The sequence below is a fragment of the Alexandromys fortis genome, unplaced genomic scaffold (assembly GCF_014885135.2).
Source record: "Alexandromys fortis isolate MF-2015 unplaced genomic scaffold, M_Fortis_MF-2015_v1.1 scaffold_130, whole genome shotgun sequence".
Lineage (NCBI taxonomy): Eukaryota > Metazoa > Chordata > Mammalia > Rodentia > Cricetidae > Alexandromys > Alexandromys fortis.
Genome location: NW_026068016.1, coordinates 4956159 through 4970561, shown reverse-complemented (window position 1 = coordinate 4970561; position 14403 = coordinate 4956159). Strand labels below are relative to the sequence as shown.

Sequence of the window (14403 nt, the reverse complement as noted above, 5' to 3'; positions counted from 1 at the left end):
TGGCATTTGTATGATCAACATTTGTTTTGCTTTTGAATTTGTGTTTTCTACCGAATTCCCTTCTGACTCAAAACTTTTTAACTAGCCAGAACTAAGTAATAATTCAGTACTGACAGATCTAATGAAATGCAAGATTCCTAGTGAAATTTGTATTTCTTATAAACTCCTTGTAATTTCAGCATAAGTAGAGCTTAAATATTGAAAAGGAGATATTATTTTTAATAATGCTATTTTGACACCATTTTTATTTCATTTGTATGGGCTTTTGGTCTGAATAGTGTTTGTGCACCCTGGGACACCTCTGGAGACCTTGCCACCAGCCACCCCTACTCACATCCTGGGCTTCTGAGGCAGCTCTCTCTGTACCTTCAGAGACGACACCAGAGCACCACAACTTGCATTCCTGGTGCTCACTTAGGCCACCGAAAGGAGCTGAATTTCCTGGACCTGGAATACAGTGGGTTGCGAGGTGTTTGCGGTTGCTGGGAATTGAACCGTGGTCCTCTAGCAAAGCAGCCTGTAATCGTAGCCTCTGAACCTTATCTCCAGACCTCATATTAATTTTTTAACTAGGTGTTTCCCATTAGATATCCTGCGCATTGTGAATTTAAAAGTTAGATTTAGTTTATCTGACATTATCTGATATCTGACTTCTCATATCATCTGAAATTATTTGACATCTGAGAATTATCTAAATAGATGATTGGTGAATCTATTGATTCCTCATATTCTCTACTGTGTTTGTTGCCTTATTTGGTAAAGCGGTCGATGTGTGTACATGCACAAACTCATGCGTTTTATACACACACACACACACACATGCACTTGCAAGCACACACACACCACTGCGACTAAAATGGCCACCCTGAAGAAGCGAGTTCATAAGACTCAGTACCGTGGGGAAGTGCTGTGTAAACCGTTCTAAAGCTCAGGTTCCAGACACTTCTCTGCCTTCATAATTAGAATGAAAAGGGGACACAGTGTACCTGAGAGGCTCAAGGATGGCAGGAAGGCATATTTGCCTTAAGTCATTGAACCAGCTTCACTTCGGAACCTTCAACTTTGAAGGGACCACATTACTTTTCAGAGCTCTAGTGCAGGTGTCCCAGTAGCTTATGTGGTACCTCCTTGTTTTGCATGAGATGGAGCAAAGAGTCAGTAATCCGTCCTCATTTTTAACTCTTATTTTCTCTTTAATAGGAAAGGAACAGTTCTTACAGAGTTCCTTTAAGACTCACCTTAGGGGCTCCACCAAGCTGTCCTCTGTTCCAGCAGGTACCACTTTGCAACAGGGGACTGAATGCCCCTGGTTTACCAGGCACCAGAGAAATTTCTGCTTGGATTGGAACGGTACTCCTGTGTCCTCTCTGAAGGCACAGAGAAAGTTGACTCCGAAGCCCAGGATGTAAATAGGAGTAGCTGGGGGTAGGGTCTCCTGAAGTGCCCCAGGCGCGGGGTCCCACCCTGATACAGCAGCTTGTGGGAGTGGAGTTGTCCAAGTGGAAGCTGTAGGGGCGTGGTGCTAAGGATTTGCCTGTCGTTGCCCCGGGGCGGGCATACGTACTCGCTGCCCAATCCCTAGCCTCAGTCTCAGCCTTATGAATAAACAATAAAGCCAAGCGCCCTCCCTCTGGCATCCCAGACAGCCGTGGGAGTGTGGGCGGCCTCTACGTGGGTCGGTTGAGGCAGGGATGCCTAGCACCGGTGCTGCCGCTGTCCTCTGTGCTCAGCTGTACTGAACGCTCACAGGTGAGGACAAGCGAGGCTTCTGCAGACTCGGCGAGAGGAAGGGGTGGAGCGGGATTCCAGGGCGGTACGTGGTCGCTCTGTGTTTGGGGCAACCCTGCGGTTGGCGCTGGAGCACCCTGCACCCTCGCTGGAAAGGAGTACCCAGGCGCTGACTGAGCAGGGACAGCTTTGTGAACACTGGGGGAATCTTGCAGGCCTGGAAGGACTTCCAGCACTACTTGGTCCACCCCAGACTTACAGGTCAGTACCTGGGTTCGGCCTTTGTGCAGACAGAGCTTCTAGGCTGGCTGCTTTTGTGTGGGCTTTGCTCCTTGGCTCTCTCCCCTCTCTTGCATTTCAACGTTGAGAAAAAGAAGTTCCTCAAGACTGTGAGTCAGTCCTTACAGAGCTTGGATCGCAATGCCCCTGTGACTCTTAAAACCTAGCAATGAAGGAGAGTGATTGGGGGTTGGGTGCGTTGGCCTCCAGAATGGGGCTTGCTACTTTACAGAAAACAAACATTTCAGTGTTTGATGCTATGATGTCTGCGAGCCTTCTTGCTCTTGCTCTTACTGAGTTACCCAGAACAGATGAAGGACGCTTCTAGGGAAGGTCACCTCATTAGAAAGAAGGCCTAGGGTCCAGGCTGGGAAAAGGCTTCACTGTACTTGCTACTCCAGCATGGCACATGGGCACTGTCCTGAGGTGCTGAGATGCCGCACATGTATCCGGGTCACTGGCAGAGTCCAGCCAATGTATATATAATCATGTAGAAGATAAAACTCTGGCTAAGCAAGGGGACAGGCAAAATGGGACGCTGGAGAATTTGGAGCTTTCCGAGATGAGACTTTACTTAGAAAGAAAATTTGGGTACCAAATTAAAATGCAGATCTCTTGGGGAAGATCGCAAAGAAGGCTGCTTCAAGTGCCTCCAATGTGTTCCCTTTGAAACTTAAGGAGAGTTAAGGCAAGTTCAGAAACCACCCACAGAGTTCTGAGAGAGCTCTTCACTGAGGACCAGTGCACGTGGTCAGAAATTGCCTGCCTCCCCTTCTTTCTGTGTTTTTCCTTGATCACAAGTCGTCTATTGAGCTCCTGTGTGCGTCTCCCTCAGCTAAGCATCTTCTGTGCTAGCAGCTTCAGCACTGAAGCCAGCAAATCATTAGCAGCATCATTCAGAAAGATTCAGAGTCCTGGGAGGGAGGTTCCACAGTGACGGAACACTGCTTCTATTGTGCAGAGGAGAGATTAAAGCTGTCTGATTCGCTTGTGTGGATGAAGTTGAATTTGTTACATCGACTGTAATAATGAACCACACACTCTTATGACCAGTCTGAATATTGATTGCAAAACTCCCAAGGCTCACCAAGGCTAAGGTAGCTACAGCAACAGAACCAATTAGGGAAATGTGGATTTGCCTTTGTTTTCATGCAAAGCATCTGACTATATATTGCAGGTGTTTCCTTCTGGAGTTTCACACCATGATAATTTGTCACTATAGAATATTTTATACTAAGTGTTATGTAGAGAATAAAACTGAGGAAGATGGGGTCATCTCTGATAAAAATCATTTGTCAGTTGCAGATGTGCTTCACCCTATCAGAAGCTCAAATGTCACCTTTCAAGTTGTATATATGTCCCCTCTCTCTCTCTCTCTCTCTCTCTCTCTCTCTCTCTCTCTCTCTCTCTCTCTCTCTCCCTCCCTCCCTCCCTTCCTTTCTTTCTCTTGTTCTTTCTGTCTTCCTTCCTTTATTTATTTATCTATTTTTCTTTTTGAAATTAGGTCTCACTGTGTAGCCCCAGCTGGTTTAGACACAGATGTAAACATGAGGCTGTCCTGGAACTCAGAGAGATCTGCCTGACTCTGGCCTCCTAGTGCTGTGACTAAAGGTGTGGGCCACCATGCTTGGTACATTGCATTGTGTTGTTGTTAATTGAATTTTGTTTATTCTAGCACAGGCAAAGAATCCCTTCAAAGGTAGTCTGGGTTTATTCTCTAAGATGAAAACATATTTTTTCAGTTAAGATATGTGTGGTCAGTCTTATTTTTTTATATTGACTTTTTTTATTGCCAATGAGAAAACTCTGTGAAACATTTTTTGGCTTCCCTTGCCAAGTGAACGAGTTTCTTGAATTACAAAAGAGAGGAATAAAGTGTCATATTGGCCATTGATAAGAACTGCCTGACATGGAAGCAACTGCTTGCTGAAGGAAACTGCGCAGGACAGAATTCCGCACTGAAAATCTGAAAATGGAAGTTAGGTGAAGAACAAATATTCCACAGTTGACTGGCTCTCTAGACACTTGCAGTTGTCCCATCTTTGCACTTTGAGGCACGTGTCCATGGTACTATGTCGACATGTCTTATATTGCACAATGTTTGTTTCTTCAAACTGCTGTCATGTGTGCAGTCATTTCTTTTGTCTGTCTTCCACCCTTTGAAGGAAATAGCATGGTTATGATAATGCTGGTGGTGGTGATGCTGATGGCTTAGCAGGAGTCTCCTTATCTCTATGTCTCCATTTAATAACATTATTGTAGTAATTTGCCCAAGGTTCTGCTAGAACTTGAATAATCTTTTCTATTCTTTTTTTCTTTCTTGTTTTTTGTTTGCTTGTTTTGTTTGTTTTTGTTTTTCGAGACAGGGTTTCTCTGTCTTGAAACAGTCCTACTTGTCCTGGAACTAGCTCCTCTAGGCCAGGCTGGCCTCAAACTCACAGATATTCACCTGCCTCTGCCTCCCGAGTGCTGGGACTAAAGGCGTGCACCACCACCACCCGGGTTGAATATTATTTTCTAATCATCAAGGCCAGCTCCTCTTACCAAGGATAGGATGATATTCTTAGAGTGAGAAGCATGGATATTTTATTTGTTTGCATCATCAAATAGACCGTAGCTCAGGAAAGAAGCAATATGAGGAACTCATTTATGATCTGTGGGGTGGAGAGGGCACTTTGCTTGTAGTTGACCTGCACACTCACCTCTTCTCAGTCAGCACTGGCCTAGGCTGCTGCACATCTAGGGAACATACTTCTGCAGCTGTTTTGTTCTTTTTTGGTCCACTGTGATGGGACAGGTTGCTTAAAGGATTCTCTGTCATCTCAACTCTTTAATTTACAGTAGAGGATGGATCCAGCCCTGGTCTTAGATCCTGTATTAGAGACTGATGACAGTTGCCAATATTGCATTGAATCAGAAATGTACTGACCTAATATCCAAAGACATAGCTAGATTAATGGGGCCGTAGTTTGCTAATGAAATAGTATTGGCAAGGAGAACCTTTATACTTAGAATAAGACAAGATAAAATAATGACAAACGGATCAATGAGTATCAAGAAAATCACAAAGTAAAGAGAGCATTAAGAGACCCACAAAGAAGGGTTGCTTTTTTTTCTCAATCAGAGAATTACTAACTGGATTTCTAAATGGTGAAAAGGCCATTGAGAAAGAAGCTGAGCTGATGCTGTGAAGCTTCTTGTTACCTATAACTGCTTCTCTCTCTGTCTCTGTCTCTCTCTCTTTCTCGTTGTGTGTGTGTGTTAGAGAAAGAGAGAGAGAGAGAGAGAGAGAGAGAGAGAGAGAGAGAGAGAACAAGAGAAAGAAACTCTCAAAAGCCAAAGTACAGTGTAAATAATAACACAATTTGTTGGTACCGTTAAAGTGTCACATCGAATAATCAGCCCAAAGTGGGCAAGTGGTGAACACAACATACTAAGTGCTGTCAAATCTTCTGGTACCAAAGAGGCACCGAATACTCTCTTCCTTTTTAAGTGATTATTTATAATACATACTCCCCTGCCATCTACGGACTGCTTTCTCCGTCTATAAGGCATTATTAGAAATGGTAGACAATGAAGACCAGAGCAGAAGAGGTGTAGTCTTGTTCTGAGTGAGAAAATTATAGGGATGCTACTATAGGTAAGGAAGCTGAGCAAAAAGTAGGAAGGGAATTGGCCAGGTTTGTTTTGTTTTGTTTTGTTTTTAATAACAATTACTTGTCAGAAACATGGTCAGGGCTTAATAGGGGTACAGAGAAGAGCAAGTGTCAGGGCTAGTATGGAGGAAGCAGAGTCAACTGAAAACTCATGAGTAAAGAGCATTTAAGAGGGAAGTGTATCTGCTGAAGATAAAGACTTCCTTGGCCCTGGTGTGGGTTTGGAATAGGAGGTGCGTAGCTGTGTGATTATACATTTGGAAACATTGCATTCTGGCTCTTAGAAAGGTGGAAAAGCCAAATGGCAAATGCAAGAACTCAAAGACTGCAAAAGACCAAACGAAACTACATGCTATTGCCAAAACAAGTTAATTGTCCTCTGTAAACATGTAGCTTTCTCATCTAAAAGATAATCAGGATCATGGTAGCACCTACCTCTCTTGGTGGGATCGAATCAGGTAAATTTCTATCATGTCCCTAGTACAAATTGGCACAAAGCATTACCCAAGCAGTAGGCACTCTTGATTGATCACTATCATTTTATTCTGAAGAACAAGCCATCTGGGTGATCTATAATGGATTATAAAGGAGAAAGTCTAGACAGAGTCACCAATTAGAAGGCAATTAAAATAATGATGATCTAGTTAGTAAGCAACAATTCCAAGAGGATAATGAAGGACAGAATTACAGAAGGTGGGACTTAGGGATTTATAAGAGAAAAATTGTTAGTGATACTGAAAGTTGGGTGAAAAAAAAATTGTGTTTGATATGGCACCGAATGGCTACTGGGTTTTGAAAGGCAGCAAAAGACCCCATCGGGAACTTGAAGGCTATATGTCAGTTTGAGTTGCAAATGAATTTTTTGTAGCAGTCAATACAGGATTTGTCCTTGCTTTAAAGTTCAAACATCCGTTTGGATAGAAAGGCAAAAGAGCAGACCTACAAAAGGCTGCAGCTTCACCATCACCCTTCCATCCCAGCAAACAAAGGGAATCTGAGAGCAGGGGTTCTCCTCTCCATTCCTCCTCAGTCGTTCACAGTATTTCTGTAAACATCAGTCAGTTGTCACAGCTTACCTGTGTCTTCCATCCTCTTAGGACAGTGTTCATGGTCCCTTTATAATAGACATGAAATTTAATTTTTCCTTTGAGTTTGGTCATAATAAAAATGATTGACATGCTGGGTTCCCTGTCATGTCTTTGCTTTGGTAACACAGTGAAGCAATAACGCTTCTTCATCTCAGCTGGAACACAGAGAAGTAAACGTGTACAAAACCTGATGATGAAGTCTAAGGCTACAGCAGTTTGTTTGTTTGACACTTTTCAATGTCACTGAAGCTTGGCTCTGCCCAGGCTTGACAAAGAAGCAGATCCTGGACTGTGTCTATTTAAGATTGTGAAAGATAATGCTTGAGAGAACAGCTTATCTGCCCACCCACCGGTGGCAGAAATGCAGCAAATTGCTCAGAGGACAGCCAAGCCATTAGGCAAGCTTGATAGGGAGTGACAGACAAGGTGATACTGATTAGCTCTCTAAGAAATGCTCTCTAAGCGAGGTGGAGCTAACATCTACTACTTGGTAGGAATTTGGTCAGTTTGTCAGGTTTGTCAGAACTAACAGCTATTGAGAGACACAGCAAGACAGCACCCAGAGATGCGAGATGAACAGTACGAGAGGCATTCCTTCCTTTTCTTCCTTATGTATTCTGATGACTGAGATAACTTAATGCGAGACACAGATGCTCATCGGCAGTGAAATATTCCCTCTTTTCCCTTTCCCCAGCGGAGTAGCCTAAGGACATTTGTGACTTTTCAGAAAATATTTGTTCAGCATTTCCTCTCTCCTGGACACCTAGCCACATCGAGGGTAGAGTGTAGAGGGAAGAAAGAAAAGGCCAGAGACCACAAAATATGGTTTATGTGAGGTTAGTAATGTTATTATTACCTTACTGTGGTCACTCTTTTGTTCATATACTCTAATGTCATGCTGTTCCCGTTGTCTGATGTTAACTCCTATGAGAGGAATTGGATGTGCAAACGGGCCTGGAAGATGAATGGACTTGAAGTCATCTATTAATTTCTCTTGGTAGCAGACTACTTGCTGCTGCCATTTGTACGGCCATTATTCCACCCTCTCCTAAAGTTCAGATGTTGCTTGCAAAGGTGGAGAAAAGGAGCATGTGGCTTCAGTACACAGACACACAAAAGGCTGTGGCTCACCCCCACTTTCTCTGCTGTAATTGGATTCAGAAAGCAGGTGCCCAGCCCTTAATCACAGAAACACCATCCTTTAGGTCAGAAGCAGATTTCTCTGCACACAGACCTTTAGAATTCCAGATGTAGATGGAAAAAAGACCCTGAAGGAGAATTCTGTCTGGAAAGGTGGCTGAGGCTACTGTTCAACCTTTGCATTTTAATCCTTTCCACTCAACCTAATTTGTCCATAAAATTTTTTTCTCAGTCAACAAGACCACAAATAATAAAAAAGTACAATACTTGCTCGCATGTGTGGGTACCTCCACTCCCTGAAGGAGACATACTGAGATTGCAGAAGCATTCTTAGTTTTCCTTCATAGTAACAGTACATGAATATATACTCATAGAAGAAGAGGTTTCTCAAAGTGTGTTTTGTTAATGGCCTGTTTTATCCAAGGGGGAACTGAAGCTATTTGTTCAGCTTTTAACAAGAAAAATAGATTCAGAAATCATTTCCTGGTGTAGTCCATGCCCCTCTCAACTCTGTTACAGTCCTTGATGTTTCCTGCTGCTCTGATTTTATCCAGAAGCATAGCATCGTGTACACTGAGCTCTTAGGCTGTGTTTTGAACTCAGGACATTATGCATGCTAAGTAGGCATTCTGTCACTGAGCTGCAGGTCCAGACTCCAGGGGACTTCCTCCCTCCTCTAGTATATTTAGTAAGATTTCGTCAAATGGAGGGAGAATGGGTAGCTTCCTGAGGGGATCTGAAATAAACCAGAAACTTCTATAGTTATTATCAATTATTTGTTCTCTTACCTAGAATTTCCTAGTTCAGTTTGTCTACACAGAAACCCAAAAGTATGGACTCATTGTCCATGGATACTTTAGATTCACAGTTTTCATTTGTCCTTGTTTCAGGAAAGAAAAGTGAGAAATCAGGACAAGCACCCTGTAGGCACATGTCACCTGGACTAAGATATTTTCTGGCACATCTGAAATAGAATGATATCTCAAATGTTGGCATGCATTGGGATGTGTTATTTCTTCTTCTTTTTAAAATCAAATGTCTTCTCCATATTCTCTCTTTTTAAAATGATGCTAGATAGAGATAAGTTAATATTTAGTTAAGGTTATTTCTATTCTTGCTGTCTAAATGATATTTTTTTCACTTCCTAAGGATCTTGGTGGTGTGGTGGCGTGGGAAGTTGGACAGGATTGTTTCTGTTTGTCTCTCTGGCTTCAGCTTCTCTTGGCTACTAACTGTATGATCTTGGATGACATGGTCCTCTTCTGTGATGTGGCATTCCCCTCTGTATGCTATGAATATATTTTATTACCATTGGTTAATAATGAAGCTGCTTTGACCTATGGCAGGGCAGAATATAGGTAGGCAGGAAAATTAAACTGAATGTCAGGAGAAAGAAGGCAGAATCAGAGATACCATATGGCTTCCGAAGGAAAAAGACACCAGAAACTTACTGGTAAGACCCAGCCTCATGGCACTACACAGATTAATAGAAATGGATTAATTAACGATGTAAGAGCTAGTTAGAAATATGCCCGAGCCACTGGCCAGACAGTGTTGTAATTAGTAGTTTTTGCGTGATAATTTGCGTTCACACAGACCTGTGACAGCTCATGACTGGATTCTCTTCCTGTATTTCCCAGAAGCTCTGTGGAATCATGACTCAGTGTAGCACACTCCTCTAGAAATGCTGGTGTTCAAGGGAGGCAAATGTCTAGTTTGTTATCCATTTCTAAACATGGGGAATTTGGATGCTGCTCCTCTGAGTTCTTCTGACTCAAGCCATTTCAGGAAAGTTTGAGAAGGGCTAGAATTCAGCTCACCCATGGTTCCCTGAATGGTACTAGTGTTATGCAGCCTCAGGTCCAATCTGTAGATTCCTTTCTACATGTTTTTTTTTTAATCCAGTTTTCTTTTCTTTTTCAGACATCTGGATGCCTCAAGAAGCTAGCTTTTCCTTTTTCTGTTTTAAAACATCCTTTAAGAATAAATGGCAGCCCAGGGAAGGTGGTGCTTGTGTTTAGACCCAGCACTTGAGAGGCAGAGGCATGTAGTAATATTTTATTTGTATTTTAATAAATAAACCTTACCTGAAGATCAGAGAGTAAAACAATCCCACTTATTAGCCTTACAGACTAGGCAGTGGTGACACATACCTTTAATACCAATAGCCACACTAGTTTGCCAAAGAAACCGGGTGGTAATGGTAAGCGCCTTTAATCCCAGCCCTAGAGAGGAATATAAGATGGGAGGAGACAGCTCTCAGGCTCAGTCTCATTCTCAGATGCCTGAAGGCAGGATTACCATTTCAGACAGACTGAGGTAGAGGTAAGAGCCAGTGGCTGGCTGTTTTGCTTTTCTGGCCTTCAGGATGAACCCCAATATCTGTCTCTGGTTTTTTTTTTTTTTTTTTTTTTTTTTTTTTTTTTTTTTTTAATCATGCTATAGAGGCAGGTAGATTTCTGTGAGTTCAAGGCCATCCTGGTCTACAAAGTAGGTTCTTCAACAGCCAGAACTATGCAGAGAAAACCTGTCTCAAAAAAAACAAAACAAAACAATAAAGACATAAGTGGGATAACATGTGAAAGTTTGTTATGCTCCAGGGAAGAATGTCTCATGAAATGGGGTTTTCTGTATTTCTTAACTTCAAATTATGTAAATCATCTAGGGAGTTTAGTTGAATACACTTGAAACAAAAAGAAATGTAGCCATCATAAGGATGGGTGTTTGATTTTTTTTCTTTTTTTTTTATTGAGAATAAGAAAAAAAAGTTTCCGCCTCCTCCCAGCCTCCCATTTCTCTCCCCCTCCCCCCAATCTTCTCCCCCTCCCNGTCATGGTTCCCTGTCCTGTGGAAAGTCCAAGGTCCTCCCCCCTACGTCCATGTCTAGGAAGGTGAACGTCCAAACTGGCTAGGCTCCCACCAAGCCATTTTTATATTTTAATTTTGAGATTGAGTCTTCTAGAAAACTTAACAGAACCTTAGATAATTTTTTGTATTGTGTTGGGAATTAAGGTTTGGTAAATTTTCAATAATGTGAAATCAAAAAGCTATACACAGGACAATGGATAGAAAGATTTTTAGACCTTTAAATTGTGGAGCGATGAACTGTTTTAATTTATAATTACAGTTTTAGATATAATGAGATTGTGCGTAGTTTGAAGAACATAACAAACCTAATTTCTCTAAATTATAGCAAACCAGCAAGCAAACTTAACATTTTAAAAATAAAAAATGTTCACATTGGCTAAGTATCTTTTCTGGTTCTGAGATTTTGGAACATAAAGATATTATGTATATGTTTTTCTTGTCATTACAAAGAATTTGGACACTTTTAAAGATATGTTTTGGCTGAAAAGTCATTCACATGCATTTTTAAACTCATGAAAATAACTGATTTTCAGTATGTTTTTATATTTATCAAGTTTTAAAACATACTTTCTATTGTGACCACTGTAGAAAGAGACCCTAACTGGGCAGGAGGGGGGAAGGTATGTAACTTCATTACAGTTTATGAGCGAAATAAAACCCTCAAATTCCTCTCTTCCATTTCTGTACTCATGAAATCCAAGCTAAAGGCAATAGCAGATGTGGTATCTGGTTAGGTCCTGGTTCATAGAAACTAAGTGTTTATGTACCCTCACATGATAGGCAAGAGGGTAAAGGAATGTCTAAGGGCTCTTTCACAGGGGAACCTGGTCTTATTCATTAGTGCTCTACCTTCATGGCGGAATTTTCTAAAAGCCTCATCTCCCAACACCATTCTTATTAGGCCTCGTGTGAATTTTAGGGCCACAAAGATACACACCGCAGAAACACAGGAGTTCTTTAAGTGTATTTGTAACATTTACTTTCTATCTACTAGACATGGTGCTATTTCTGCAGTCATTTTGTGTACCATTTTCTAGGGAGCGTTAAGTTAAATTGTCTGCAGAATTCAGAGGGGAAAAGTGAACTGGGTTATCCATGTCTCAAGAGGACAAAGAAGTAGAACAGCCACCTCCTATTTTTTTTTTCTGGGAGGAAGTCAAGGAGATATTGTACTTCTGACTTAAGTTAAAGGAACTTACTTACAAAATATATCCACATGACAGTGTGCTGTGCTTTACTTTTCTACAGGATTCGATTGCTGGAACTGACAACTGCAACCTGTATTTCTCTTCCACTATGAGCAGACCGACACTGTTGCCCAGCTCTGTGCCTTTCTGTAGCGTTCTCTTCCTTACCTTAGCCACACAATGTCTAGCTTTCCCAAAAGTGGAAAAGAGGGAGATGGCACATGCTTATGCCCAGACAGAGCAGTTCTGGAAGATGGACACAGGTGATTGAGAAAATTTCTCCTCTGCTCCAGAGCACATGCCCCAGCAGACATCTTCTGAAGCTCCTATGGTACTGTCTGCGGGACCATCTGTGATGCCATTAAATAAAGTTTTTTCAATCAACAAAGAACACCACCTCCTTGGAGCTGTACTTCTGAATCCTAACGTCCCTGATCTTCAGTCTTCCACTGAGCCAGCGGTCTCAGCCAGTGAACAAGGGCATGGTCCCAGTCAGCTTGAAGGAATGTCTTCTGAACAGAGACTTCCCAAGGCCTTGTCAATCATTGCTGTCTCTTCACCTCCTTCTCTTAATCCTCACCAGGAGGGGCCCCAGAGCAGCTCTAGCACCCAGCCCATTGTAGAAGGGATCACAGTTGTAACACGTGACTTCCTGAAGTCTGTGGATAATCAGTTGTTTGCAACTGAAAGTCAGGAAGCAGTTAGCTTGGGACATACACCTTCATCTTATATAAATACCAGAGAAATGCTAGCTGCCAGTCCAAGAACAGAGAAAGCTGACACAGATGCAGCCAAGAGGTCTACTGTCTTTCCTGGGGTCGATTCCACAGCAGACACAGAGTATGATGGGGAGAGGCCCTCGGAGGAATCAGATGACAATGTGCAGACCACTGCCACCACATACTTGGAGACAATCCCCGAGGATGCTCTGAATATTGATCCATCAGCTGAGAGTCTTCTGGGGGACCTCAAGGTCACAGTGAGTGTCAGCACAGCTGTTCCGGTTTCTTCCGTCCCAAGTGATGAGTGGGATGACACCAAATTTGAGAGTGTAAGTCAGGCAAGGACCACAGATTTGGACCATGCAGAGACTCGGGTGAGAACAGAGCCACCACATGGAGCACAAGAGAGCTTTGAAGGGACTGAGGGGAGCCCCACTTCCACAGAGGATAACAAGGTGGCACCCTTGGGGACAGCTCTGGTAATTGCACTGGAGAAAGAGAGATCACAAGTCTTTGCCCATCAGATTCCCTTTAGTCCCACGAGTCTGACAGAAGACCCTGAGGTTTCCACTGTGAAACTGTTACCAAGTGCTGGAGACAGGACCATGATTTTCTCAAAGACTGAAGTTTCTACCTCTCAATACGAGTCTCAGACACATCAGGGAGTAAAAGATATGTTAAAAGGTAAAGAATGAAAACAACAATGAAAATATCCCAAATGTTGTTTAACTCGAAAACTTTCAATTTGGATTTATTTTTTATTTAATTTATTTATTTTAATGTATTTGAGATAAGATCTTTACTTCACTACACAGTTTTTGAGATAAGCTCTTGACTTCACTGTTTTCCTACCTTTGTCCCTAACTCATAGAACTGGAGATGTGTGTCATCATGCCTGCCTGGTTTTGTTTGTTTGTTTGTTTACTTTGGTTTTAGCTTTAAACTCACCATGTAGTCCAGTTGACCTCAAGCATATGACTGTCGCTACCTCCTGAGGAGTGAGAGTTTAGAAGTGGGCTGCTGTCTTAGGCTTTGGTTACATTTTTTCATGGTGACTTAGAAACAGTTACTCTAGTTTTAACCAAATACAGAACACTCAAATAAATCATATATATTCTATTTAAAAAAATCATATCCCACATGTGTCAAGGTCTTCACCTAAGGACTGTTTCCTGTACACCCCACCCCTCAATGGAATACTTGGAGATGTTTTGAGTTGTTTTGGCCGAGGGTTACTACTGGATCTTTTGGTTGGGGGCCAGGGATGCTTTAGAACATTCTATATCTGCAGGGCACTGTCGAGAAGCAAGGTCTTAGCCAATCTATCAACAACTTTGAAACCAATGTATATTTCAAATAGTTGAATATTTTTCAAATCTTTTGTCATGACAATATAAGTACATATGTAAGTACAAAGGAAGCGGGTATATATTTTAGTTTCACAACAATATATGGTACCTATTTATACCTAAGTATATGCACATCTCTGGTATTTCTCACTAAAAATAATTACACAAAATTTATCTTGTAGTTTTAATCACTTGGTTCTCTAACCTTATTTAACCCAAAATAAATAGTTTAGAAATAATATGTAAAGAAAATATAAATCATCTACTGGCTTCATTCTGAACTTTCTACTTTTTCTTGGCCTCCATATTTTTGACTATAAGAAGGTAAAACCCTAGTATTAGTTGTCGATGGATTACGTTTTTATTCTGTGGTTGGTCACATAATA

General features: G+C 41.8%; 1 protein-coding gene across 1 annotated transcript in view; it reads left to right on the top strand.

Moving 5' to 3' along the window:
• Window positions 1–1655: 1655 nt before the first annotated feature.
• Armh4 (armadillo like helical domain containing 4) overlaps window positions 1656–14403 on the top strand; it is a 106146-nt gene continuing 93398 nt past the window's right edge. Inside the window, exons 1-2 of the mRNA XM_050162345.1 lie at window positions 1656–1989; window positions 12008–13352. Coding sequence (XP_050018302.1) covers window positions 12245–13352 — 1108 coding nt within the window. The 5' untranslated portion in view covers window positions 1656–1989; window positions 12008–12244. The remainder of the gene's footprint in view (window positions 1990–12007; window positions 13353–14403) is intronic.